This window comes from Pongo pygmaeus, chromosome 7 (assembly GCF_028885625.2).
Source record: "Pongo pygmaeus isolate AG05252 chromosome 7, NHGRI_mPonPyg2-v2.0_pri, whole genome shotgun sequence".
Taxonomy (NCBI): Eukaryota; Metazoa; Chordata; class Mammalia; order Primates; family Hominidae; genus Pongo; species Pongo pygmaeus.
In genome coordinates this window covers 23,204,847-23,228,824 of record NC_072380.2, presented here as the reverse complement: position 1 = coordinate 23,228,824, position 23,978 = coordinate 23,204,847, and the positions used below count along the sequence as shown (strand labels likewise).

Sequence of the window (23,978 nt, the reverse complement as noted above, 5' to 3'; positions counted from 1 at the left end):
CTGTCAGGAACCTGAGAAGACCTGAGTCACCTGGTGCCCCTATCTGTCCCCTGACCCCATGGATCCTCCAGCCCCATGAGGCATCCCTGAGCCTGTGGGGTCTCTTGAGCCTGTGGTGGCCCCTCCTGGTCCATCTGCCTGTCCCCACCCCTATGCCCTGCAGCAGCCCCTTCCCATACCCTCCCCAGCACGAGTCCCTTTGGCCAGGCTGAATTGTTCACTGGGCACAGGAGTGACTTTCTGGGTCCCTTGAACCTTTTCAGGGGACCTAGGAAATGTAATTTCATTTTGAAATCAGAAGAAAACACTTGAATCCAGTGTGGCTTGTGTTTGACCTTATTACAAATTGGTTTAAAAAATGTAATTTTTAATATTTTTTATGCAGGCAGGGACCCATAAGACAAAAGTGCCCGTAGCCCACAAAAGTCATAATAAGGCCGTGGGTGGAGCTCCCTTAAGTTCCCATGAGGACCTGAGCCCACCCAGCTGGCCTCACCCCTGGCCCCTGATTTCTCACTAAGTCCTTCTTTTTCCTATTTGGGTTTTAGGGGCAAAGAGTAACTTCCTCTTCTCTGGCCCTCCAGTGTTTGCTGTGATTGGGAGGAGCCAGCGGCAGACAGGGTGGGGTGAGGGCTCACTTGTACTGTGTGTTAACTGGAGGAAGGGGCTCAGCTTGTGGCCACAGGGACTTGTGATCTTCCCCGGAGTGCGGCTCCTCCTAACGCAGGCCTCCCCTGCAGCCCAGGGAAGCTCAGTGTGTGCCCAGCACAGAAGGCTCCTGGAGCTGCAGCTCTGACCCCAGAGCAGGGAGGCCCAGGGGCTGAAGTGCACATGCTCAGACCCTTCCCCAGCCTCAAGAAGGGAGCATAGAGGGACCCTCTGCTGACACGAGGAGCCTGTCCTTCCCCTGACATCTTTTCAGGGACATTGGGGAGGGAGGGTGGCTCCTCTTTCATCCCAGCTGGCCAGCTTTCCATCAAGAGTCCCCCTCTCCCTCCCTGTGTGTACCCAGGTGTCCCAAAGGGATGGTGAAGGTCAGCGATTGTACGCCCTGGAGTGACATCAACTGCAGTGCATCAGCTGCCAGTTCCACTGGGAAAACCCCAGCTGCGGAGGAGACAGTGACCACCAGCCTGGGGACTCTTGCCTCTCCCTGTTGCCTCGCAGCCATCATCACAGGGATCTTAGTCAGCATTCTAGTTGTGGCTGCGTTGGTTTACATTTTACCTTGGAAGAAACTCATTTCTTACCTCAAAGGCATCTACTCAGGTAGGTGCTGGCTGAGGGTGGGAGCGCTGGGCACTTTCTGCCCTGCCCCCTCCCACTCCGTTCCCACAGAGAGTAATCCCCATCCCTGCCCCTGGTCCAAGCGTCTCCAGCCTGGCTCGATCTTCCTTCTTGTGATTGCCCCATCCCCACATCCCGTGTATCCCCCAGGACCCTGGTCTCATCAGTCTCTCTCTCGGGGCTGGGGGACCCCTCATCTCCCAGCCAACTCCAGGAGGGCAGGGCCAGTTCCTCCCGTCTTTAGGCCCAGCCAGGCAGGGGACTGTCAGCTCCTCAACTGGGTGACAAGGGTCAGGATGAGAAGTGGTTGTGGGATTTATTTAGCCTCAGTCAGAGCAGAACACAGAGATTTTCCACGTGTTGGTTTTTACTCTAGTTCCCCTTCTCATCCCCCTTCCTCAGTGTGTCCCCAAATTCCAAGGCCCTATTCCTGTCCCCAGCCTCAGGGCTTCTTGTCCAGTGTCCCTGCCCTCATCCCACCCCTGCGCCCCACTGTCCTCTGGGAGGGAGGTGCTGCATGGGCCCCTCCTCGCCTGCTCAGGAGACTCCTTCTTCTCCAGGTGGTGGAGGAGGTCCCGAACGTGTGCACAGAGTGAGTTGGTTTCTCCAGAACCTGGGGGCTTCGTGGGTTCAGGAACTGCTTCCCGTCCACTGCCACGCCTGGGTGGGCACAATCCCTTGTCCTCATGGCTGCCCTGACTCTCTGACATGGCCTGGGGACCCTGGGGTGACTGTGGGGGACACATGGCCATTTTGAGCATCACGCAGACCGGCGGGCCGTGCTGCGGCCCTGTCCTTCCTGCAGCCTGGGTGACACCATCACTCCACAGCTGGCCCCGTGGGGATGGGGTGACCACCTGACCCACCTCAGCAATAGGTCCTGGATGTGCCGAGCCTCAGCTGCCTGGGGTGACCTCATTGGAAGGGGGTTGGGGATGGCAGGTCCAGCTGTATACTGGGGACCCTGAAGCTGAGCCCTGGGTGTGGACTTGAGTGGGCTGTTTGCCTTCCCAAGGTACTTTTCCAGTGTTCATGTCCTTCACGAGTTCCTGGGGTGGAGGACAATGCCTGCAATGAGACCCTGAGTAACAGATACTTACCTCCCACCCAGGTCTCTGAGCAGGAAATCCAAGGTCAGGAGCTGGCAGAGCCAACAGGTGTGACTGTAGAGTCGCCAGAGGAGCCACAGCATCTGCTGGTGAGTTGAGGAGGGACTGTGCCATGCCTGGCCTGCTGCCTGCCCAGGACTTTGTAGACAGAGATGGCAGTGCCTCCTCTCTCCGGGGGTCCAAGGGGACATGGAGCCTTTGGGAGACAGGGGACTGCAGGGGACGGAGCAGCTGCACTGAGGTGGTGACTGTGCCAGTCTGCAGGACATCTGCTTCTTACTCCCTGTCCTGTCCTTGCTGTGTCCCCAGAGCCTGGAGCTCCACAGGCATAGAGTGGGTGTCACAGGGTTCATTGAGGACTGAATAAGGCTGCACAGTCTCCATCGTGTGCTCCTAACAGAACTCAGGGTGCCCTTGCTTGAAATAGCAGAAGTTTTAAATGTTCTTCAAAATTCTTATTACATTGAACATATTTCACGGTAAATCTTTCTCCAGATTTCTAATCAAGTATGTAAGAAGGCTTCTGGGAAGAAGTAGGATTTCTGAGTCAGTGTGTAGAAGTGCTTTTATATTACACAAACACACACTTCCAGTTATTCACATCGATTCACTAGTTTTGATAGGACATTGAGTAGGTGTGAAATCTGGACACACACTTGTTTTTTTTTTAAGTTCTCTCCTTCAAGATAAAATAAGATGATCCTATCTAATTTCTCATGGACTTTTAAAGAACGATTTGGTTTGTAGCATACACCAGTGGAACATAGATGCCATTTCTTTTGTGATGCTGTGTGAAGTGAAGAACTCCCTGAATTGTTCTGAGTCACTGTCTCATTCCTCCACGCCTGTTTAGGAACCGATTCTCCTATTTTTCTCTGCCTTTGGCTCCTCTTTGATCACTTGTCAAATACTTACCTAGACAAGGATCACTTTCCACCCATTTTCTTCTTCTCCTATAACTATACCCCATTTTTTTTAATGAAGGGAAGTATAAAAAGGTAAGGAAACAAACAAAAAAAATCAACAATTACTCCATGCTGCTGAGTCGCATTGCACCTTTGTTTTGTAATTTGTAGAGATGTGATCTTGCTATGTTGCCCAGGCTGATCTCAAACTCCTGGCCTCAAGTCATCCTCTCACCTTGGCCTCCCAAAGTGGTAGGATTACAGGCAAAAGCCACTGCACCTGGCTGCGTTGCACATTTTTTGAAAGTGGTAAATGCAGAGCCACACATCTGCCACACTACAGAAAGGTGCTCAGTTGGCCGGGCATGGTGGCTCATGCCTGTAATCCCAGCACTTTGGGAGGCCGAGGTGGGTGGATCACAAGGTCAAGAGGTCGAGACCATCCTGGCCAGCATGGTGAAACCCTGCCTCTATTAAAAATACAAAAATTAGCTGGGCGTGGTAGCAGGTGCCTGTAGTCCCAGCTACTCGGGAGGCTGAGGCAGGAGAATGGTGTGAACCCGGGAGGTGGAGCTTGCAGTGAGCCGAGATCATGCCACTGCACTCCAGCCTGGGCTACAGACTGAGACTCCGTCTCAAAAAAAAAAAAAAAAGAAAGGTGCTGAGTCATAGTGGTAGTCCCCTGTAACACTTCCTCCAGCCCCCAGCCCTTCTTCATTCAGGTGAATACAACAGATAATTTCTTGTGATTCTTTGTAGAAATCTTTATGCATATGCCATGTATATTCATACAAGCATATGTACATTTTGTTTACATTACAGGAATTATGTTATATATAATACACTGCCAAAGGAAACTTTTTTTCATTTTTTCTTTTTCTTTTTTCAAATTTATTTTGATTCAGGGAGTACATATGCAAGTTTGTTACCTGGTTATATTGTTTGATGCTGAAATTTGTGGTATGAATGATTTTATCCAGGTTGTGGGCACAGTATCCAACAGTTAGTTTTTCAATCCTTCCTCCTCTCCCTCCCTCCCCACCCTGGTAGTCCCCAGTGTCTATTGTTGCCATCTTTATGGTCGTAAGTACCTGATGTTTGGCTCCCACTTATAAGTCAGAACATGCAGTATTTGGTTTGGCGTTCCTACATGAATTCACTTAGGATGATGGCCTCGAGCTTCATCCCTGTGGCTGCAAACAATATGATTTCATTGTTTTTTATGGCTGTGTAGTATCCTATGGTGTATATATGCCACATTGTCTTCATCCAATCCGCTGTTGATGGGAACCTAGGTTGATTCCATGTCACTGCTATTATGGATAGTGGTGTCTTTTGGTAGAATGATTTGTTTTCCCTTTTTTTTTTTGAGAGGGAGTCTCACTCTGTCACCCAGGCTGGAGTGCAGTGGAATGATCTCGGCTCACTGCAACCTCCGCCTCTCCAGGTTTAAGCAATTCTCTGCCTCAGCCTCCAGAGTAGCTGGGATTACAGGTGTGTGCCACCATAACCTGCTAATTTTTTGTATTTTTAGTAGAGACGGGGTTTCACCATCTTGGCCAGGCTGGTCTTGAATTCCTGACCTCGTGATCCACCTGCCTCGGCCTCCCAAAGTGCTGGGATTACAGGCGTGAGCCACCGCGCCCGGCAGATTTGTTTTCTTTTCTATGTATACCCAGTTGTGGGTTTGCTGTGTTAAATAGGAGTTGTTTTAAAATTATTTGAGAAATCTCCAAATTCCTTTCCATAGTGGCTGAACTAATTTACATTCCCACCAAAAGTATATAAATGATCCTTTTTCTTCATAGTCTCACCAGCATTTACTGTTACTGGCTTTTTACTAATCGCCATTCTGACTGTATGAGATGGTATCTCATTGTAGTTTTCATTTGCATTTCTCTGATGATTCATGATGATGAGCATTTTTTCATATGTTTGTTGGCCACTTGTATGTCTTCTTTTGAGACATGACTGTTTATGTCTTTTGCCCATTTTTAATGGGATTGTTTTCTGTGTGTTCATTTAAGTTGCATATAGCTCCTGAATATTAGACCTTTGTCAGATGCATAGTTTGCAAATATTTTCTCCCATTCTGTAGGTTGTCTGTTACTCTGTTGATACTTTCTTTTTATTTTTTTTGAGATGGACTCTCGCTCTGTCACCTAGGCTGGAATTCAGTGGCATGATCTCGGCTCACTGCAACCTCCGCCTCCCGGGTTCAAGTGATTCTCCTGCCTCAGCCCCCCTAATAGCTGGGATTGCAGGCATGTGCCACCATGCCCAGCTAATTTTTGTATTTTTAGTAGAGATGGGGTTTTGTCTTGTTGGTCAAGCTGGTCTCGAACTCCTAACCTCAGGTGATCTGCCTGCTTCGTCCTCTCAAAGTGCTGGGATTACAGGCGTGAGCCCCTGCACCCGGCCTGTTGAGAGTTTCTTCTGCTGTGCAGGAGATCTTTAGTTCAATTAGATGCCACTTGACAATTTTTGTTTTTATTGCATTGCTTTTGAGGACTTAATCATAAATTCTTTGCCATGGCTGATGTCCAGAAGGGTGTTTTCTAGGTTTTCTTCTAGGATTCTTATAGTTCGTGGTCTTACCTTTAAACTTTTAATCCACCTTGAGTTAATTTGTGTATATGGTGAAAAGTAGGAGTCTAGTTTTCATTCTTCTGCACGTGGCCAGCCAAATATCCGAAGCATCTTCTGTTGAATGGGGAGTTGTATTATTCCATTTTCATACTGCCATGAAGAAATACTTGAGACTGGGTAATTTATAAAGAAAAAGAGGTTTAATGGACTCACAGTTCCACATGGCTGGGGAGGCCTTACAATCATGGCCTGAGGTGAAAGATGAGCAAAGGCACATCCTACATGGTGACAGGCAGGAGAGCGTGGGCAGGGGACTGCTCTTTATAAAATCATTAGCTCTTGTGAGTCTTATTCACTATCACAAGAACAGAACTGGAAAAACTAGTCCACGTGATTCAATTACTTCCAATAATTTTTTCCAATTCTGTGGAAAATGACATTGGTAGTTTGATAGGAATAGTATGAAATCTGTAGATTGATTTCAACAGTATGCCCATTTTAGCCATATTAATTCTTCCAATCCATGAGCATGGAATGTTTTTCCATTTGTTCATGTTATCTATGATTTCTTTTAGCAGTGTTTTGTAATTCTCCTAGAGATCTTTCACATCCTTGGGTAGAGGTATTTCTAGGTTTTGTGTGTGTGTGTGTGTGTGTGTGTGTGTGTGTGTCTGTTGTAAATGGGATTGTGTTCTTGATTTTGTCCTCAGCCTGAACATTATTGGTATATAGATATGCTACTGATTTTTTTTTCTTTTTGAGACAGAGTCTTGCTCTGTCACCCAGGCTGGAGTGCAGTGGTGCGATCTTGGCTCACTGCAACCTCTGCCTCCTGGGTTCAAGTGATTCTCCTGCCTTAGCCTCCTGAGACACAGGGATTACAGGCAGGTGCCACCATGCCCAGCTAATTTGTTTTTTTTTTTTTTTTGAGACGGAGTCTCCCTCTATCGCCCAGGCTGGAGTGCAGTGGTACGATCTCAGCTCACTGCAAGCTCCGCCTCCCAGATTCACGCTATTCTCCTGCCTCAGCCTCCCGAGCAGCTGGGACTACAGGTGCACGCTGCCACACCCGGCTAGTTTTTTGTATTTTTAGTAGTGACGGGGTTTCACCGTGTTAGCCAGGATGGTCTCGATCTCCTGACCTTGTGATCTGCCCTCCTCAGCCTCCCAAAGTGCTGAGATTACAGGCATGAGCCACCGCACCCGGGTATGCCCTGTTAATTTTTGTATTCTTTAGTAGAGACGGGGTTTCACCATGTTGGTCGTGCTGGTCTTGAACTCCTGACATCGTGATCCGCCTGCCTCGGCCTCCCAAAGTGCTGGGATTACAGGTGTGAGCCACGGTGCCCATTGCTACTGATTTTTATACATTTATTTTGTCTTCTGAAATTTTGCTGAAGTCGTTTATTAGTTCCAGGAGCCTTTTGGTGGAGTCTTTAGGGTTTTCAAGGTATAGAATCATATCGTCCATGAAGAGTTTTGACTTCTTCATTTCATATCTGGATGCCTTTTCTTTTTTTCTCTTGTCTGAGTCCTCTGGCTAGGACTCCAGTACTATGTTGAATGGGAGTGGTGAGCATGAGCATCTTTGTCTTCTTCCAGTTCTCAAGGGGAATGCTTCCAGCTTTTGCCCATTCAGTATGATGTTGGCTGTGGGTTTGTCATAGATGGCTCTTACCATTTTGAGGCATGTTCCAATGAGAACTTTCTAATGTTTTTTAACATCCAAAAGACCAAACACCTCTTCCATACTTTTTCAAAATGTATTATTTTACCCAGACAAAATCTAGAATTAAAAGATTTCCTCCATCCTTCCCTCCTGAAAAACCTCAGTGGCTGTTTTATCAATTCGCTTTAAAATTAAAAATTAATCTAGAAATACTGAATATTTTATTAATATTCAGTATTTCCTTATCAAAGGAGATAACATTTGGTGTCAAGTATTTTATTGTAACTGAGTTGTGATTTGTGTTCCTCTTCAAATAAATTATTTCTGTTTCTTATGGCTGTTTAGTATTTCGCATCCATTATGAGTTGGATAGCCTTGTAATTGTTTGCTAATTTATCGCATTTGCTATGTTTTTAACATTCCTCCAGACATACATTTCTATTTCAATATTGTAGTTTCATTCTTAGGGGTTTTAATTGACATTGAAAATAATGATTATTGTGTCTGCCCTCTTCCAAGAGTCTTGCCTCATTTTAATTTTCCATCTTGTTGCCTAGGCCAGACCTTTCAGAACAATATTCAGCTGTGCTTAGGGAAGGCGGGTGTTTGGGTCCTGATTTGATTTCTAGGGAAAACCTCCAAAGTGTCACCCTTAGGAACGGCGTTCACTTTTGGTTTCATATAGAAATTGTCATCATCAAGAACGCAGCTTACTATTCTAAAAGGGTTTGAAAAAAATCAGAATTGCTGTTTAATTTTACCAAATGTCTTTCCAGCCTCCATAGAGACTGCCATTTTATTTAATTATGCTATTGATATGGTAGAGTATTGATAATCAAAGATCATTTACAGTCTTGAGATAAATCATTTTGTTAGGTTTTCCTGGGTGCTCTCATATATAGTCTTCTGTTGAGACTCTGCTGGTAAGAATTCTAGAAGGAAGTGATCATTTCTTGTGAGGGTGGGTGGGAGTTGATGAGATGGGGCAGAAGGGGACTTTCTGGGGTGTGGCAGTTTGTCTTGATCAGGGGATGATTACACAGGCGTATAGTCAAAGTTGGGCAGAACACTTACAAAGTGAGCATTTACTGCATGTCACTTATGTTTCAATGAGCCACCAGCACACAGAGCCCAAGAGCTATGCAGGACCAGAGGTTTGTCTCCATCTCCATGGAGACCCGAGAGGGGAAGCGCTGCAGGTCTCTTGCTGGCTGGTGGTCGGGGTCAGTACTGGACTGCAGGACTCCTGACTCTGACCAGAGCATTCCCCACTGTGTGTTACAGGAACAGGCAGAAGCTGAAGGGTGTCAGAGGAGGAGGCTGCTGGTTCCAGTGAATGACGCTGACTCTGCTGACAGTAAGTGTTTTGTGCCTTGAGATGCAGCAGGAGGACAGGGAATAGGGACAGTGTCCTAACTGCTGTCCCTATAGCTGAGAGGGCTCTTCTGGAGGATTCACTGCTGGAAGCAGGGGGTCTTATGTCAATCCTGTGCTGATCATCCTTGGAGTATCGAGACCCTAAATCTCTTCTGTCTTCTCAGTCAGCACCTTTCTGGATGCCTCGGCAACACCGGAAGAAGGACATGCAAAGGAAACAATTCAGGACCAATTGGTGGGCTCCGAAAAGCTCTTTTATGAAGAAGATGATGCAGGCTCTGCTACGTCCTGCCTGTGAAAGAATCTCTTCAGGAAACCAGAGCTTCCCTCGTTGACCTTTTCTCCTACAAAGGGAAGCAGCCTGGAAGAAACAGTCCAGTACTTGACCCATGCCTCAGCAAACTCTACTATCCAATATGGGGCAGCTTACCAAAGGTTCTAGAACTTTGTCAACACACTTGGAGTGATTTTTATGAAATACTGTGTGTGATAAGCAAACGGGAGAAATTTATATCAGATTCTTGGCGGCATAGAGCTATATGATTGTGTATTAAGGGTAGTTTTAGGCCACGTGCGGTGGCTCATGCCTGTAATCTCAGCACTTTAGGAGGCTGAGGCAGGTGGATCGCTTGAGCTCTGGAGTTCGAGACCAGCCTGGTCAACACAGTGAAACTCCATCTCAATTTAAAAAGAAAAAAAGTGATTTTAAGATGTCGTTCTTTTCAGTTCTTCATCATGAGACAAGTCTTTCTTTTTTTCTATTTCTTATATTGCAAGCCCATCTCTACTGGTGTGTGTATTTAATGACGTCTAACTACAGATGCCGCACAACCGCAATGGTTTGCCTTATAGTTTTTTAACTTTAGAACAGGATTATCTGGTTATTACCTGTATTTTCAGTTTAGGACATTTTTGTCTTAATGATGAGATTATCAAAACGTAGCCCTATGCTAAGTCATGAGCATATGGACTTATGAGGGTTCGACTTAGAGTTTTGAGCTTTAAGATAGGATTATTGGGGCTTACCCCCACCTTAATTAGAGAAACATTTGTATTGCTTACTGTTGTATGCCATACATCTATTTTCCTATTTTTGCATAATGATGTAAGCATGGAAAAACTTTAGGAAATGCACTTATTAGGCTGTTTACGTGGGTTGCCTGGATACAAATCAGCAGTCAAAAATGACTAGAAATATAACTAGTGACGGAGGGAGAAATCCTCCCCCTGTGGGAGGCACTTACTGCGTTCCAGTTCTCCCTCCTGCGCCCTGAGACTGGACCAGGGTTTGATGGCTGGCAGCTTCTCAAGGGGCAGCTTGTCTTACTTGATAATTTTAGAGGTATATAGCCGTATTTATTTATAAATAAATAAATATTTATTTATTTATTTATAAGTAGATGTTTACATATGCCCAGGATTTTGAAGAGCCTGGTATCTTTGGGAAGCCATGTGTCTGGTTTGTCGTGCTGGGACAGTCATGGGACTGCATCTTCCTACTTGTCCACAGCAGATGAGGACAGTGAGAATTAAGTTAGATCTGAGACTGCAAAGAGCTTCTCTTTCAAGCGCCATTACAGTTGAACGTTAGTGAATCTTGAGCCTCCTTTGGGCTCAGGGCAGAGCAGGTGTTTTTCTGCCCTGGCATCTGCCATGGCATCAAGAGGGAAGAGTGGACGGTGCTTGGGAATGGTGTGAAATTGTTGCCGACTCAGGAGTGGATGGGCCCCTCTCGCTTCTGGTAGTCTGTGACCCTGAGTCCCTGGGCTGCCTTTTAGGGTAGAGATGCCTGAGCTGCATTTTAGGGTACAGATTCCCTTATTTGAGGAGCTTGGCCCCTCTGTAAGCATCTGACTCATCTCAGAAATATCAGTTCTTAAGCACTGTGACAACGGGATCTAAAATAGCTGACACATTTGTCCTTGTGTCATGTTCCATTATTTTATTTAAAAACCTCAGTAATCATTTTAGCCTCTTTCCAGCAAACTCTTCTCCACAGTAGTCCAGTCGTGGTAGAATAAATTACGGATGTAGTCATTCTAGGGGTTTCAGTCTTTTCTGTCTCAAGGCATTGTGTGTTTTTTTCTGGGACTGGTTTGGCTGGGACAAAGTTAGAACTGCCTGAAGATCACACATTCAGAGCATTGTCTCCGTGTAGTTTTCAGAGGGGGTGGCCTTTCTGGTCTTCACACTTCCATCCTTTCCCACTTCCATCTGGCATCCCATGTATTGTCCCCTGCACTTCTGGAAGACACAGGGTGCTGCTGCCTCCTGGTCTTTGCCTTTGCTGGGCCTTCTGTGCAGGAGACTTGGCCTCAAAGCTCAGAGAGAGCCAGTCTGGTCCCAGCTCCTTTGTCCATTCCTCAGAGGCCTTCCTTGAAGATGCATCTAGACTATCAGCCTTATCAGTGTTTAAACTTATTCTTTTAAAGTAAGCTTCCTGAGAACATGAAATCGTTGGGGTTTTTTGGCCTTGGTTGATTTGTTTAGGTTTCGCTTTATACCCGGGCCAAATAGCACATAACACCTGGTTATATATGAAATACTCATATGTTTATGACCAAAATAAATCTGAAACCTCATATTAAAAAGGTGTGGTGTTCATTTATTTCCAGCCTCCTCTCCTCCTGTGACACAGCTCTGAGTGACAGGAGGCCAGGGCTTCATTCCTGCAGAATTTTTAATGTTAAGAAGCTTAATCTATTGATATATTTATTTTGTCATTGATTATAATCTTATGAAAGTCCCCTCCTGGACAAAAGGTAATGTAAAATTCTTTCGTTTTTTTTTTTTTGTTTGTTTGTTTTTTTTTTTTTGAGATAGGGTCTTACTCTGTCACCCAGGCTGGAGCACAGGGCTCACTGCAGCCTCGACCTCCTAGGCTCAAGCTTCCTGCTTCTGTCAAGGGTTTATCCTTCTATTTTATTCTCTGTAGTCATCATGAATGGGACTGTCTTACAGTTATGCCATTTCTCATCAGACCAATAGAATCCTAAATCCTCTTCTCTCACCCTTTTCTCCTCCCCCTACTGTATCCGACCTTGTCCCCTAACAACACCCTACACCGATCTGTCTTTCCCTTCCTCTTTCACCTTCCCTTCTGGCTGTAGTTCAGGGCCTACGTCAGCTAGAGGGCCTCCTGAGGGGCTGCGGAGTCCTGCATGACAGGAACTGGCCCCCGGATTCCTGAGCACTGGAGCTGAGGCTAACCTGAATTTGATGAGCAATTTGATTGCCCTGTTTCAAGAATTTAGTGTACTAGGCCGGGCACTGTACCTCATGCCTGTAATCCTAGCACTTTGGGAGGCAGAAGTAGGTGGATCACCTGAGGTAGGGAGTTCAAGACCAGCCCAACCAACATGGAGAAACCCCATCTCTACTAAAAATACAAAATTAGCAAGGTGTGGTACTGCATGCCTGTAATCCCAGCTACTTGGGAGGCTGAGGTAGGAGAATCACTTAAACCCTGGAGGAGGAGATTGCGGTGAGCTGAAATCGCCCCATTGCACTGTAGCCTGGCCAACAAGAGCAAAAGTCTGTCTCAAAAACAAAACAAAACAAAACAAAAAAAGAATTTAGGCCGGGCATGGTGGCTCACGCCTGTAATCCCAGCACTTTGGGAGGCTGAGGCAGGTGGATCAGAAGGTCAGGAGACTGAGACCATCCTGTCTAACATGGTGAAACCCCGTCTCTACTAAAAATACAAAAAAAAATTAGCTGGGCATGGTGCCGGGTGCCTGTAGTCCCAGCTACTTGGGAGGCTGAGGCAGGAGAATAGCATGAACCCGGGAGGTGGAGCTTGCTATGAGCCGAGATCGCGCCACTGCACTCCAGCCTGGGCGACAGAGGGAGACTCTGTCTCAAAAAAAAAAAAAAAAAAAAAGAATTTAGTGTACTAAAGAATGTAAAATGTTTCATTAATACTTTATTGTGCATTCATTACATGTTGAAATGAGAAAAGCTTGGCTATATTACATTGAATAAAATGTCGTGAACATTAATGTCATGTACTTCTTTTTACTTTTTTCATGAGGATATTAGAAAATAGAAATTTGTGGCTTGGCACAGTGGCTCATGCCTGTAATCCCAGCACTTTGGGAGGCCAAGACAGGCAGATCACGAGGTCAAGAGATCAAGACCATCCTGAACAACATGGTGGAACTCCATCTCTACTAAAAATACAAAAATTAGCTGGGCATGATGGTGTATGCCTGTAGTCTGAGCTACTCAGGAGGCTGAGGCAGGAGAATCATTTGAACCAGGAGGTGGAGGTTGCAGTGAGCCAAGATTGCACCACTGCACTCTAGCCTGGTGATGGAGTGAGACTCTGTCTCAAAACAAACAAACAAACAAAAAAAAAACAAAAACCAGAAAATATTAATTTGTATTCCTGACTTGCCTTATATATCATCGGGTAGTGTATATAGTACATTTCACACACATCTCATTTAATCCTCCTTATAGTCCCTGAGCTGGTAATTCTTGCTCCATTATACAAGGTAAATTATCCCTCAGTCTGTTTCCCCCCACCTAGCTCTGCATAGTACCCATGAGTGAAGCTAAGTTAGGTTTAAAACCAAGTTTCTGTCATCAGCAAGATAATTCTACAGGAGGCTCTCCACTTTTCCTCTCTTTGTGGAAGCACCAAATAAACATCTACGCATGAATCAGTTTTATCTGAGAGAAAGCCAGAAACTAGTGGAGAGACTCCTAAACATGGGAACTGAGAAAACTCCACATTGAAATGGGCAGGGAAAGCTGGGACACATTCACACACAAACACCACCCCATGCGCACTGCTGTGCAATCAGGAGAAAACTCCCAACTCCCAGCTTCTCCCCCGAGTAGTCAAGTGCTTAGGCCACCCATATAGTACCCCAACTTTTACACTTCCGCTGAAGGGTTTAGCTTTTATATTACCTAGATGTGGGAGCGACAGATACCTTTCCTGCTCACTCTTCAAACAGCAACCTGGGTCAGGCACCCACCAGAAGGACAACTGGAAATGTGGCAGGTAAACCAGGCTGTGGCCCTGCAGTGCCATCGCTGTCCTCACTTGAAGTCTGGCTCCTCTGTTCCTCCATAGCCCTTCCCCATGGTGCTCCATCCTAGTCTTCAGAAGCTTCTGCCCCAAGCTGAGGGAGCCGGTACTGAGGTGGAGGTAGGAACAGGTGCAGCCTCTGCTGGGTAGAGGACATGTGCCCTGGGAATCCAGTCCAGAGTGACTGACACCAGCCCTGAGGATGTGGTTTGTCCTCCCACAACCTCACACAGTCCACTGCCAACACAATCCACTGTGGCTTATACAGGGCCTCTGCATAAATAAGGCCTCTCTGTCTTATTTTACAAGAAGGAGCTGGGCCACACCAGAGTCACAGAGTTGAAGAGGAGCACTGCCAACCCTGGCCGTCTTTAGCCTCCAATCTCTGGGCTCTTTGACAGCCTGAGTGTCTAAGCTTCTGAGCCTTCAGAATTTCTCAGTTCCTACTTTGATAGAGAGAGGGGCGGGGAGGAAGGACCTGGTAAAGAGATTGGACCAGCCCAGCATTGACAGAGCAAGGACCTGGGGTCAGCAACTGAGCTCAGCTCCAGACTCATTTGAGGTCATCCTGACAGCTTGAGGACAGAGACGTTATCTCCATTCACAGCCATGGCGGGTGGTGGGGACTGGCCCCAGCTGACCACGGTTTTCCAAGTGCACAGCTGGGAATTCAGTCTTCCCTGCCACCCTCCTCTGCTGTCTCATATGAGGTCTGCGGATCATTTACACTCAGTCTCGGAAAACTCCCGGACCCTGGAAAATCCTCAAATAATGCTGAGAAATCAAAAACACGACAGTGAGATGTACCATTGTTTACTTCTTAGACTAGCAAAGAATGAAAGTTCAGAGTAGCAAGGGTGTAGGACTCTTGGTGTGAGAGTAAACTTGTTGTAATTTTCTTTTGGAGGATAGTTTGTCAAAATCTAAACAAAATTTTTAAATCATTAACTCATTGACTCCGCAATTCTGCTTTTAAGTAGTGCACATGACTATCTGGATATATGATACCTACAAGATGATTGCTGTTCGAATTTTCAAAAACAAATGCAACTATCCACAGAAGGCAACAGTAGAATGGGCCATAGTTCCACTATGAAAGAAGCTACTATGCTTTTGTTAAAAAGAATGAAACAAATGAATGTATTGACCAAAACATCTAATATAATATATTAGCTTCAGAGTTTGGTTTTTTTTGAGATGGAGTCTTGCTCTGTAGCCCAGGCTGGAGTGCAGTGGTGCAATCCCAGCTCACTGCAAACTCCACCTCCCGGGTTCATGCCATTCTCCTGCCTCAGCCTCCCGAGTAGCTGGGACTACAGGCACCTGCTACCACGCCTGGCTGATTTTTTGTATTTTTTAGTAGAGATGGGGTTTCACCATGTTAGCCAGGATGGTCTCGATCTCCTGACCTCATGATCCACCCACCTCAGCCTCCCAAAGGGCTGGGATTACAGGCATGAGCCACTGCGCCCGGCCTAGCTTCAGAGTTTTTTAAAAAATAATTATGCCTGTAAATACTTCTTTCTGCCAGTGTTTCCAAGGCATCCTGCAGGGTGTGGACCAAGGGGCCCCACCTGGTTTTGCTGACCCATCTCACCAGCATCCATACAAGGCATTCCCCATGATTGCTGCATCAGCTCTGGCCATGAGGATCTCATTGTCCATGAGGCTCGGCTGCCTCATGAGCGGGTTCCAGGAGTTAAAGGGCAGGATCTGTCCAAAGTTGTAGAAGCACAGCCTCTGAGCTGGGTGGAGAAAGCCATGTAGCGAGCCAGGTGAATTGGGACTCAGTTCAGAAAGGACAGAAGCTCCCACATCAGGCCCAGAACCCAAGGGGGGGACCTGGAGAGCTCCCTGCATGGATGAACCTACTGCTCCAGCACCCACCTGCTTCCCATCCATAGACAGTGCGCCCACACTGCCTGGCCTCCCTGGCACCCAAGGCGCTGCAGGGAGTCAAGGTCATCAGAGAATCAGCCCTCACACAGGGCTGAGAGAGAACCCATCTGGTGAGGCTGGATGGACGTTACAGAGGCAGAAAGCAAAGTGGGTGAGAGTCCGAGGGAGGGAGAGACAGTGGCTGCAGTGGGAGCTCAGAGGAGGGAGGAGACTGCCTGGGCTGTGCTTGTCATGGGAGCAGGCCCCAGGGCGGCCACTTCTGTATCTGTGGAAAGTGCAGGGTCTGCGGTAGGGGACCTCTGTTTACACCCAGCTCAGCCTCATTCCCTGAGTTTGGGGCAGAGGTAGGTGGGGGCAAACAGATCCTGAGCAATAAGTGAACCCCAAAAGTGAGCAACCCCACCCAGATCTCAGGACTGTGAGGGTGCAAACCCAAAATATCTGAGACAGGTCTCAATCAAGTTAGAAAGTTTATTTTGTGGCCAGGCACAGTGGCTCCTGCCTATAATCCCAGCAATTTGGAAGACCAAGGCCGGCGGATCACTTGAGGTCAGGGGTTTGAGACCAGCCTGGCCAACTTGGCAAAACTGTGTCTCTACTAAAAATACAAAAATTAGTTGGGGGTGGTGGCATATGCCTGTAATCCCAGCTACTCGAGAAGCTGAGGCACAAGAATCTCTTGAACCTGGGAGACAGGGGTTACAGTGAGCGGAGATCCTGCCACTGCACTCCAACCTGGGTGACAAAGTGAGACCCTGTCTCAAAAATAAATATATAAATAAATAAAAATTTTTTTAAAGTTTATTTTGCCAAGGTTGAGGACACGCCCATGACACAGGCTCAGGAGGTCCTGAGGACATGTACCCAAAATGGTTGGGGTCAGCTTTCTGTTATACATTTAGGGAGAGATGGGACATTAATCAATATGTGTAAGATGTACATTGGTTCTGTCCAGAAAGGTGGGACAACCAGAAGTGGAGGCTTCCAGGTCATAGGTAGCTCTAAGAGACAAAAGGTTGCACTCTTTTGGGTCTTTGACCAGCCTTTCACTGAATACACAGCTTATATGTAAAAGAGTAGAGGTAGAGGAATAGTCACTCATGCCTTAGTCTGGCTCAGTGAATCTGCATTTTTCATAAACAATAGGGTGGAGGAAGCAGTCAGATATGCATTTGCCTCAGGTGGGCAGAGGGATGACTTTCTGTCCCACACCTGTGAAGATGAGTTGTCAATTTACATTGCCAGAGTGAAATTCAGCAGAACTATTTTAGGGTAAGGATCTTGAGGCCCACAAAGAATTCCCTCATGGGCAAATTGTGAGGGAGGTATGTAGCCTTTTAATCTTTGTAACTATCTTATTTAGGAATAAAATAGGAGGCAGGTTTGCCTGACAAAGTTCGCAGCTTGACTTTTCCCTTTGGCTTAGTGATTTTATGGCCCCAAGATTTGTTTATTTTTTCAGAAGGGATTCAATAAAATGTGTGTGCATCGCACTGCACACCACCTTCCTTAGAGAGAGAGGGGGCCAGGAATACGAGCTTATGTTTTGTACAGCCTCGTTTAAAGAACATAAAAAGAAACAAGTGACATTCACTGATATTCATTCACCTTTTTCATCTGAGACACTTCAGCTTTTAGGTGTCTGTAAAAGACAGTGGGCCGGGCGCGGTGGCTCACTCCTGTAATCCCAGCACTTCAGGAGGTCAAGGTAGGCGGTCAAGGAAGCCAAGATCAGGAGATCGAGACCATCCTGGCCAACATGGTGAAACCCCATCTCTACTAAAAATACAAAAATTAGCTGGGCATGGTGGTGTGTGCCTATAATCCCAGCTACTAGGGAGGCTGAGGCAGGAGAATCGCTTGAACCAGGGAGTTGGAGGTTGTGGTGAGCGGAGATTGCGCCACTGCACTCCAGCCTGGTGACAGAGCGAGACTCCATCTCAACAACAACAAAAAAGACAATGGAGAACCCCCTTGATCAGAGTCAGAAGTCGTGGATTCCAACAGTGACCCTGAGAAGCCACCAGCTGTGGGACCTGGTTCACGTCACCTCCCCTCTTTGGTCTCCATGGAAATAAACCACCCATCCTGCAGGGCTCACAGATTCTCTGTCCCTGTTTGACCACTAAGATGTAAGTTAATGCAGTAAACTATTCACTTAAAAAACAAACAAACAAACAAACAAACAACAGGGCCTTACTCTGTCACTCTGGCTGGAATGCAGTGCTGCAATCTCAGCTCATCGAATCTCAGTCTCCTGGGCTCAAGTAATCCTCCCACCTCAGCCACTTAAGTAGCTGGGACTAGGTGCACACCACCACGCCTGGCTAATTTTTGTATTTCTAGTAGAGACGGTATTTCATCATGTTGCCCAAGCTGGTCTGGAACTGCTGAACTCAAATGATTTGCCCATCTCCGCCTCCCAAAGTGCTGGGATTACAGGCATGAGCCACCGGGCCCCAGTCTCAGCTGTTCATTTCTTAAGTGTTTCATTTCCTCTATGACAACTATATACTCACACGTAACCATTATGCAATCAAAACGGAGAATTTCTACCATTCCCAGAAAGTCCCTTTCTGCCCCTTTTAGGCAATTTTCACTACCCCAACAAGACACAGCTACCTCCTCCCTGGCTTTTAGGAGACTAATGACTTACATATATATGAGGGTACTTTGGAAAATCTAACATAAAAGCTCATTCAGAGAATGTGAATGTGTTGAAAAATAATGTACTGTATCAATAGTATCAATAAGCAAACATCATATAGACTCAATGGAGGCTGAAACGCCATTTAGCAGAATTATTCACCTATTCTTGTTCTTAGAACGGAATAGGAGGACAATTCACAATGGTAAGAATTTTTGTAGAAAAACAAGAGCCAGCCGGGCGCGGTGGCTCACGCCTGTAATCCCAGTGCTTTGAGAAGCTGAGGTGCGTGGATCACCTGAGCTCAGGAGTTCAAGACCAGCCTGGCCAACATGGTGAAACCCCGTCTCTACAAAAATACAAAAATTAGTCGGGCTTGATGGCGGGTGCCTATAATCCCAGCTACTCGGTAGGCTGACCCGGAAGAATGGCTTGAACCCGGGAGACAGAGGTTGCAGTGAGCCGAGATCGTGCCATTGCACTTCAGCCTGGGCAACAGAGGGAGACTCCAAAAAAAAAAAAAAGAAAAAAAGAAAAGAAAAACAGAGCCAATTAATGGTGAAAGACCTAGGTCTTCCCAATGAAATAAAATCAAGATTGGGCCAGATGCGGTGGCTTATGCCTGTAATCCCAGCAGTTTAGGAGGCCGAGGCAGGTGGATCACCTGAGGTCGGGAGTTTAAGACCAGCCTGACCAACATGGAGAAAACTTGTCTCTACTAACAATACAAAATTAGCCAGGCCTGGTGGCGCATGCCTGTAATCCCAGCTACTTGGGAGGCTGGGGCAGGAGAATCACTTGAACCTGGGAGGTGGAGGTTGTGGTGAGTCGAGATCACGCCATTCCACTCCAGCCTGGGCAACAAGAGCGAAAACTCCGTAAAAAAAAAAAAAAAAAAAAAAAGAGGCCGGGCACAGTGGCTCACACCTGTAAGCCCAGCACTTTGGGAGGCCAAGGTAGGCAGATTAGTTGAGGCCAGGAGATCGAGATCAGCTTGGCCAACATGGCGAAACCCCGGCTCGCCAGGGTAAAAATACAAAAATTATCTGGGCATGATGGCACACGTCTGTAGTCCCAGCTACTCAGGTGGCTGAGGCAGGAGAATTGCTCGAGCCTGGGAGGCATAGGTTGCACTGAGCCAAGATCATGCCACTCCACTCCAGCCTGGGTGACAGAGTGAGACTATCTCAGCAAAAAAAAAAAAAAAAAAAGGAATAACTTATCTGAAAAAAATCACAAGATCTAATTGAGTTATAAGAAAATACTTGAATTGAAGCATGTTCTATGATTTAAAAAAAGTATTGAAGAGATCTTAATTCTATCTTTTTCAAGTATTTATTTTTAAGTATATAAAATTTTTTTGTCTCACTAGGTTGGTCTTGAACTCCTGTCTCCAGTGATCCTCCCTTGGGGCTTCCCAAAATGCTGCGATTACAGCATGAGCCACTCAGCCCAGCCTCTTATGATCAGTTTTTTGGTAAGGAAACTGTTCCTCATTGTACAATTTTACAAATGGCCCTTGTTCTCATTAATCTGAATTTAAGACGACATATGTTATCCTTCTAGAGGCAGGTGGCACCACAGTAGTTAGAAATTTCATGAGGGGATTCTGGTAGGAGTGCCCAAGAAATCAATGGTGGACAACATGGATGAGATGTCTATTCTCTTGTGCTCTCTGAATGACACAATCCGTCTGTCCTTCCTTCATGCACTCGTGCAGTAAACATTTACCAACACGTGCTTTGAGCCAGGCACTGCTCAAGGTTCTCGTGGCATATAAGGTGATGAAACAAGATGGGGCACCTCCCACACGGAGGTGACAGTCTCCTGTGTAATATGTGTAGCCTGGGCTACATCGTCCAGGCAAACTTTTTGGTGAATTATCAAGTAGACAGGAAAAGCAGAATTGGGAATCAGACAAGGGAGGCTCAAGTGCAGCTGAATTGTTAAAGGCAGGGACCATTCCTGAACACATTGAATTGTCTTTCTGGGTCTCAGCTTTCCTCATCTGCAATAATGGGCTGCTAATACCTCCTCAAAGAACTATTGTATTAATTAAAGAAGGTAGTGTATATAAAGCAGTTAATTCACTGTCTGTAAATATTGGAGCCCAACAAAAGCTGGATCCCTTAAGTCTGTGATATAGATATTTTTGATGAGACAGAGTCTCACTCTGTTGCCCAGGCTGGAGTGGAGTGGCACAACATTGGCTCACTGCAACTTCCGCCTCCCAGGTTTAAGCAATTCTCCTGCCTCAGCCACCCAAGTAGCTGGGATTACAGACGTGTGCCATCATGCCCGCATAATTTTTGTATTTTTGGTAGAGCCGGGGTTTCACCATGTTGGCCAAGCTGGTCTTGAACTCCTGGCCTCAAGTGATCTCTGCCTTTGTGACTTTAGGCGTTGGCAGTTTGCACATTCCTAAGGAACACACCCACAGTGCCGCAGGGGGTTCTGGGCTGTGTCCATTGACAGTTCCCTTTGACTGTGAGGATGGAGCTGTACTGCTTTACACAGATGTCTGACAGCAGGTCCTCAGGCTGTGATCATCCATGTCAGGTCACAGATCAGGAAGGTGCAATATAAGAGCCAACTCTGAACTTTCTAAAGTCCTCAATTCCTACCTGTGGCATTACCATTATCATCATTTCCATGTACAAGATTGAGGATGAAAAGGATTTCCACCAGATTCAAGTCAGGTGTGGCTGAGAGGGAAAGGCCCTAGGTAGATTTTTTTTTTTTTTTTTTTTTTGAGATGGAGTCTCGCTCTGGCTCTGTCGCCCAGGCTGGAATGCAGTGGCTGATCTCGGCTCGCTGCAAGCTCCGCCTCCCAGATTCACGCCATTCTCCTGCCACAGCCTCCCCAGCAGCTGGGACTACAGGCGCCCGCCACCGTGCCTGGCTAATTTTTTTGTATTTTTAGTAGAGACAGGATTTCATCGTGTTAGCCAGGATGGTCTCAATCTCCTGACCTTGTGATCTGCCCGCCTCCGCCTCCCAAAGTGCTGGGACTACGGGCGTGAGCCGCCGTGCCCAGCCTCATCATTGTAAGCTTTTAAATGATAAATTCCAATTCTTAGATAGCTGTAGAAATATTTAAATGATCTTTACCTCTTGTGACTATTTTGCTAAGTAGGGTTTTTCAAGAAATTTCTCTATTTCATCTAAGTTGTCGAATTTTTTTCGCATAAAGTTATTCATGAGATCCCACTATTATACTTTTAATGGCTGTATAGTTTGTAATAATATCCCATCATTAATTAATTCTTGATATTGGTGTTTCATGCCATTGTTCTTTTTCTTTTGAGGTTTGGTTTATTAATTTTATTAATTGTGTTCATCATTTCTGAGACCCAACTCTTGGTTTCTTGATTCTTTTTATTCTTTGTATTCTATTTCATTAATTTCTACTCTATTATTTCTTTCCCTTCCTGCTACTGCCTCTGAGTTTAATTTACACTTATGTTATGGGTGAGTAATGCAGACCTCTGATTCATTGATTGTGATACCATTCTTCTTTTAATCCTTAAGAATTTTACAGAGATATACTTTATATATTACATATATATCATATAATTCTTCCATTTAAATATATTTATAGACGTCTATAACCATCAACAAAATCAATTTTTGAACATTTTCATCATCACCCCAAAAAGACTGCATACCCATTAGCAGTCACTCCTTGTTTCCCCAAATTCCCAACTCTTTTAACAGAAGCCTTGGAAGCTGTGCATTTCACTCTAAGCACTGGTGTAGTGGCATCCCACACATTTCCACATGTTATATAATCCTCATAATTTATTTTGAAATATTTTGAATTCTCTTTTGATTTCATCCATGAACTATGAATTTTTTATAAGTATGTTGCTTAATATTCACGTATTGGGAGTCTTTCTAGATATAGTTATTAATTTAATTTCATTGAGATCAGAGAACATATTTTATATAATTTCCTTCATTTCAAATGTTTTTAGATTTGTTTTATAGTTCACAATGTGGTCTATCTTGGTGAAGTACCATGTTCATAGAAAAGAAGGAATCTCCTGTAGATGTTGCATGTGTGCTCTACCAATGTCAATTAACCCATTTATGCCTGAGGTTGCAATTTTTTGAAATTTAAAATTAGACCTTGGCGATGACCTTGAGCAGTAGGATATAAATAATTCCACATGTTTAGTGTTCCAGTAATGGAACACTAGGCATAAATGTTTGTCAAGATGGTTGACAGTGTTCAGATCTGTTCTTATTTTACTGTTTTCATCAGATCATTCTATGACTTGGTAAGAAGGGGGTGATATGATCTCCCTTTAATCCTTTTGAGTGTTGCTTCATGCCTTTTAAAGTTCCATTATTAGGCATATACACATTTATGATTATTATGCCTTCTGATGAATTCACCCTTTTAACACTACAAATAGTGCCTTAAAAAAAAAAAATCTCTGCGAATAGCAAGTGAAAATCTGACAACAAGTTCTTGGTGACTCTGGACCTGGGCAGTCCTCAGCCTTCTCTTCAGCTGTTCTTCCCACCTCTCACATGAAACATGTCTACGAAAGGCTGAGGACATCACATCCGCGTTCATGCGGGCTTCCTAGAACTCACATTACTCATTCATCCAAGGAGAGCACGTCGGCGCCTGGTGACCACATCGTACAAGGAATCGTGGAGTATCAGGAATAAGGCACGACCCTCCCTTTCCTTAGGACAGTTCCAGTTCACAGGGAGATAAGGCACAGACATCAATAACCCCAAAGTCCATGAAGGTGCAAAGAGTCATGTGGGGCTGCCCAGGCAGAGGTGACAAATGCCATTGGTGACAGGACACTGGTGGACATAGAGGGAAAAGTCCACACAGACAGGTTCCCAGGCAGACAGGAAGTCAAGGCAGTGGGGGAGGGGAGTCAAAACGAGTGATGCTGGGACACAGCTCTGAGGTTTGTGGGCGTCTCTGATTGAAGGAGATGGAAGGTGAGGTCAGAGAAGTGAGGTTCTCAGTTCACAGATTTGGGCTCATAGGAGTGTGAGAGAGAGAGAGTGTGTGTGTGTGTGTGTGTGTGTAAAAGAGAGGAAGAGAGAGAGGTCTTGTTCCAGCTCTTCTCCTCCATAGACTCTCCTGACCCTGCCCTGCCTCTTCCTGAGATGAGTCATTCACCAGGGGGTTTCCTTGCCTTGTTCCTCCTGGAGCAGTGTTGTGTTAGGCTGTTTTAGAGGGAAGTTTGCCATTCACACTGATTTCCTCTCTCAGGCATACATGCCCTAAAAATGCCTCGTTGATCTTAAAATGAGCAACTCATAATTGTTCTGAGGTTGTGCTGTGGTGGGAAATCTGCTTCTTTTGAGTCTTTTGTGGCTTTTTTCTTTCTTTGTTCTTTTGGTATAAGAAGAACCTTGGATTAAGAAGCCAGCCATCTGTCTTGTAGTCTTGGGCCAGCATCATGGTCCAGGGGAAGCC

At 45.7% G+C, this 23,978-nt stretch overlaps 1 protein-coding gene across 2 annotated transcripts in view; it reads left to right on the top strand.

The window, feature by feature from the left end:
- LOC129042345 (tumor necrosis factor receptor superfamily member 10D-like) overlaps window positions 1–11,527 on the top strand; it is a 31,925-nt gene extending 20,398 nt beyond the window's left edge. The window contains exons 5-9 of one of the 2 annotated variants that reach the window (XM_054498222.2): window positions 1,013–1,269; window positions 1,848–1,879; window positions 2,399–2,485; window positions 8,844–8,916; window positions 9,101–11,527. In XM_054498222.2, the coding sequence (XP_054354197.2) occupies window positions 1,013–1,269; window positions 1,848–1,879; window positions 2,399–2,485; window positions 8,844–8,916; window positions 9,101–9,234 (583 nt within the window). In that variant the 3' untranslated portion in view covers window positions 9,235–11,527. Of the gene's footprint in view, window positions 1–1,012; window positions 1,270–1,847; window positions 1,952–2,398; window positions 2,486–8,843; window positions 8,917–9,100 lie in introns of both variants that reach the window. The other variant, XM_063669363.1, reaches the window with a different exon arrangement.
- The last annotated feature ends 12,451 nt before the right edge of the window (window positions 11,528–23,978 follow it).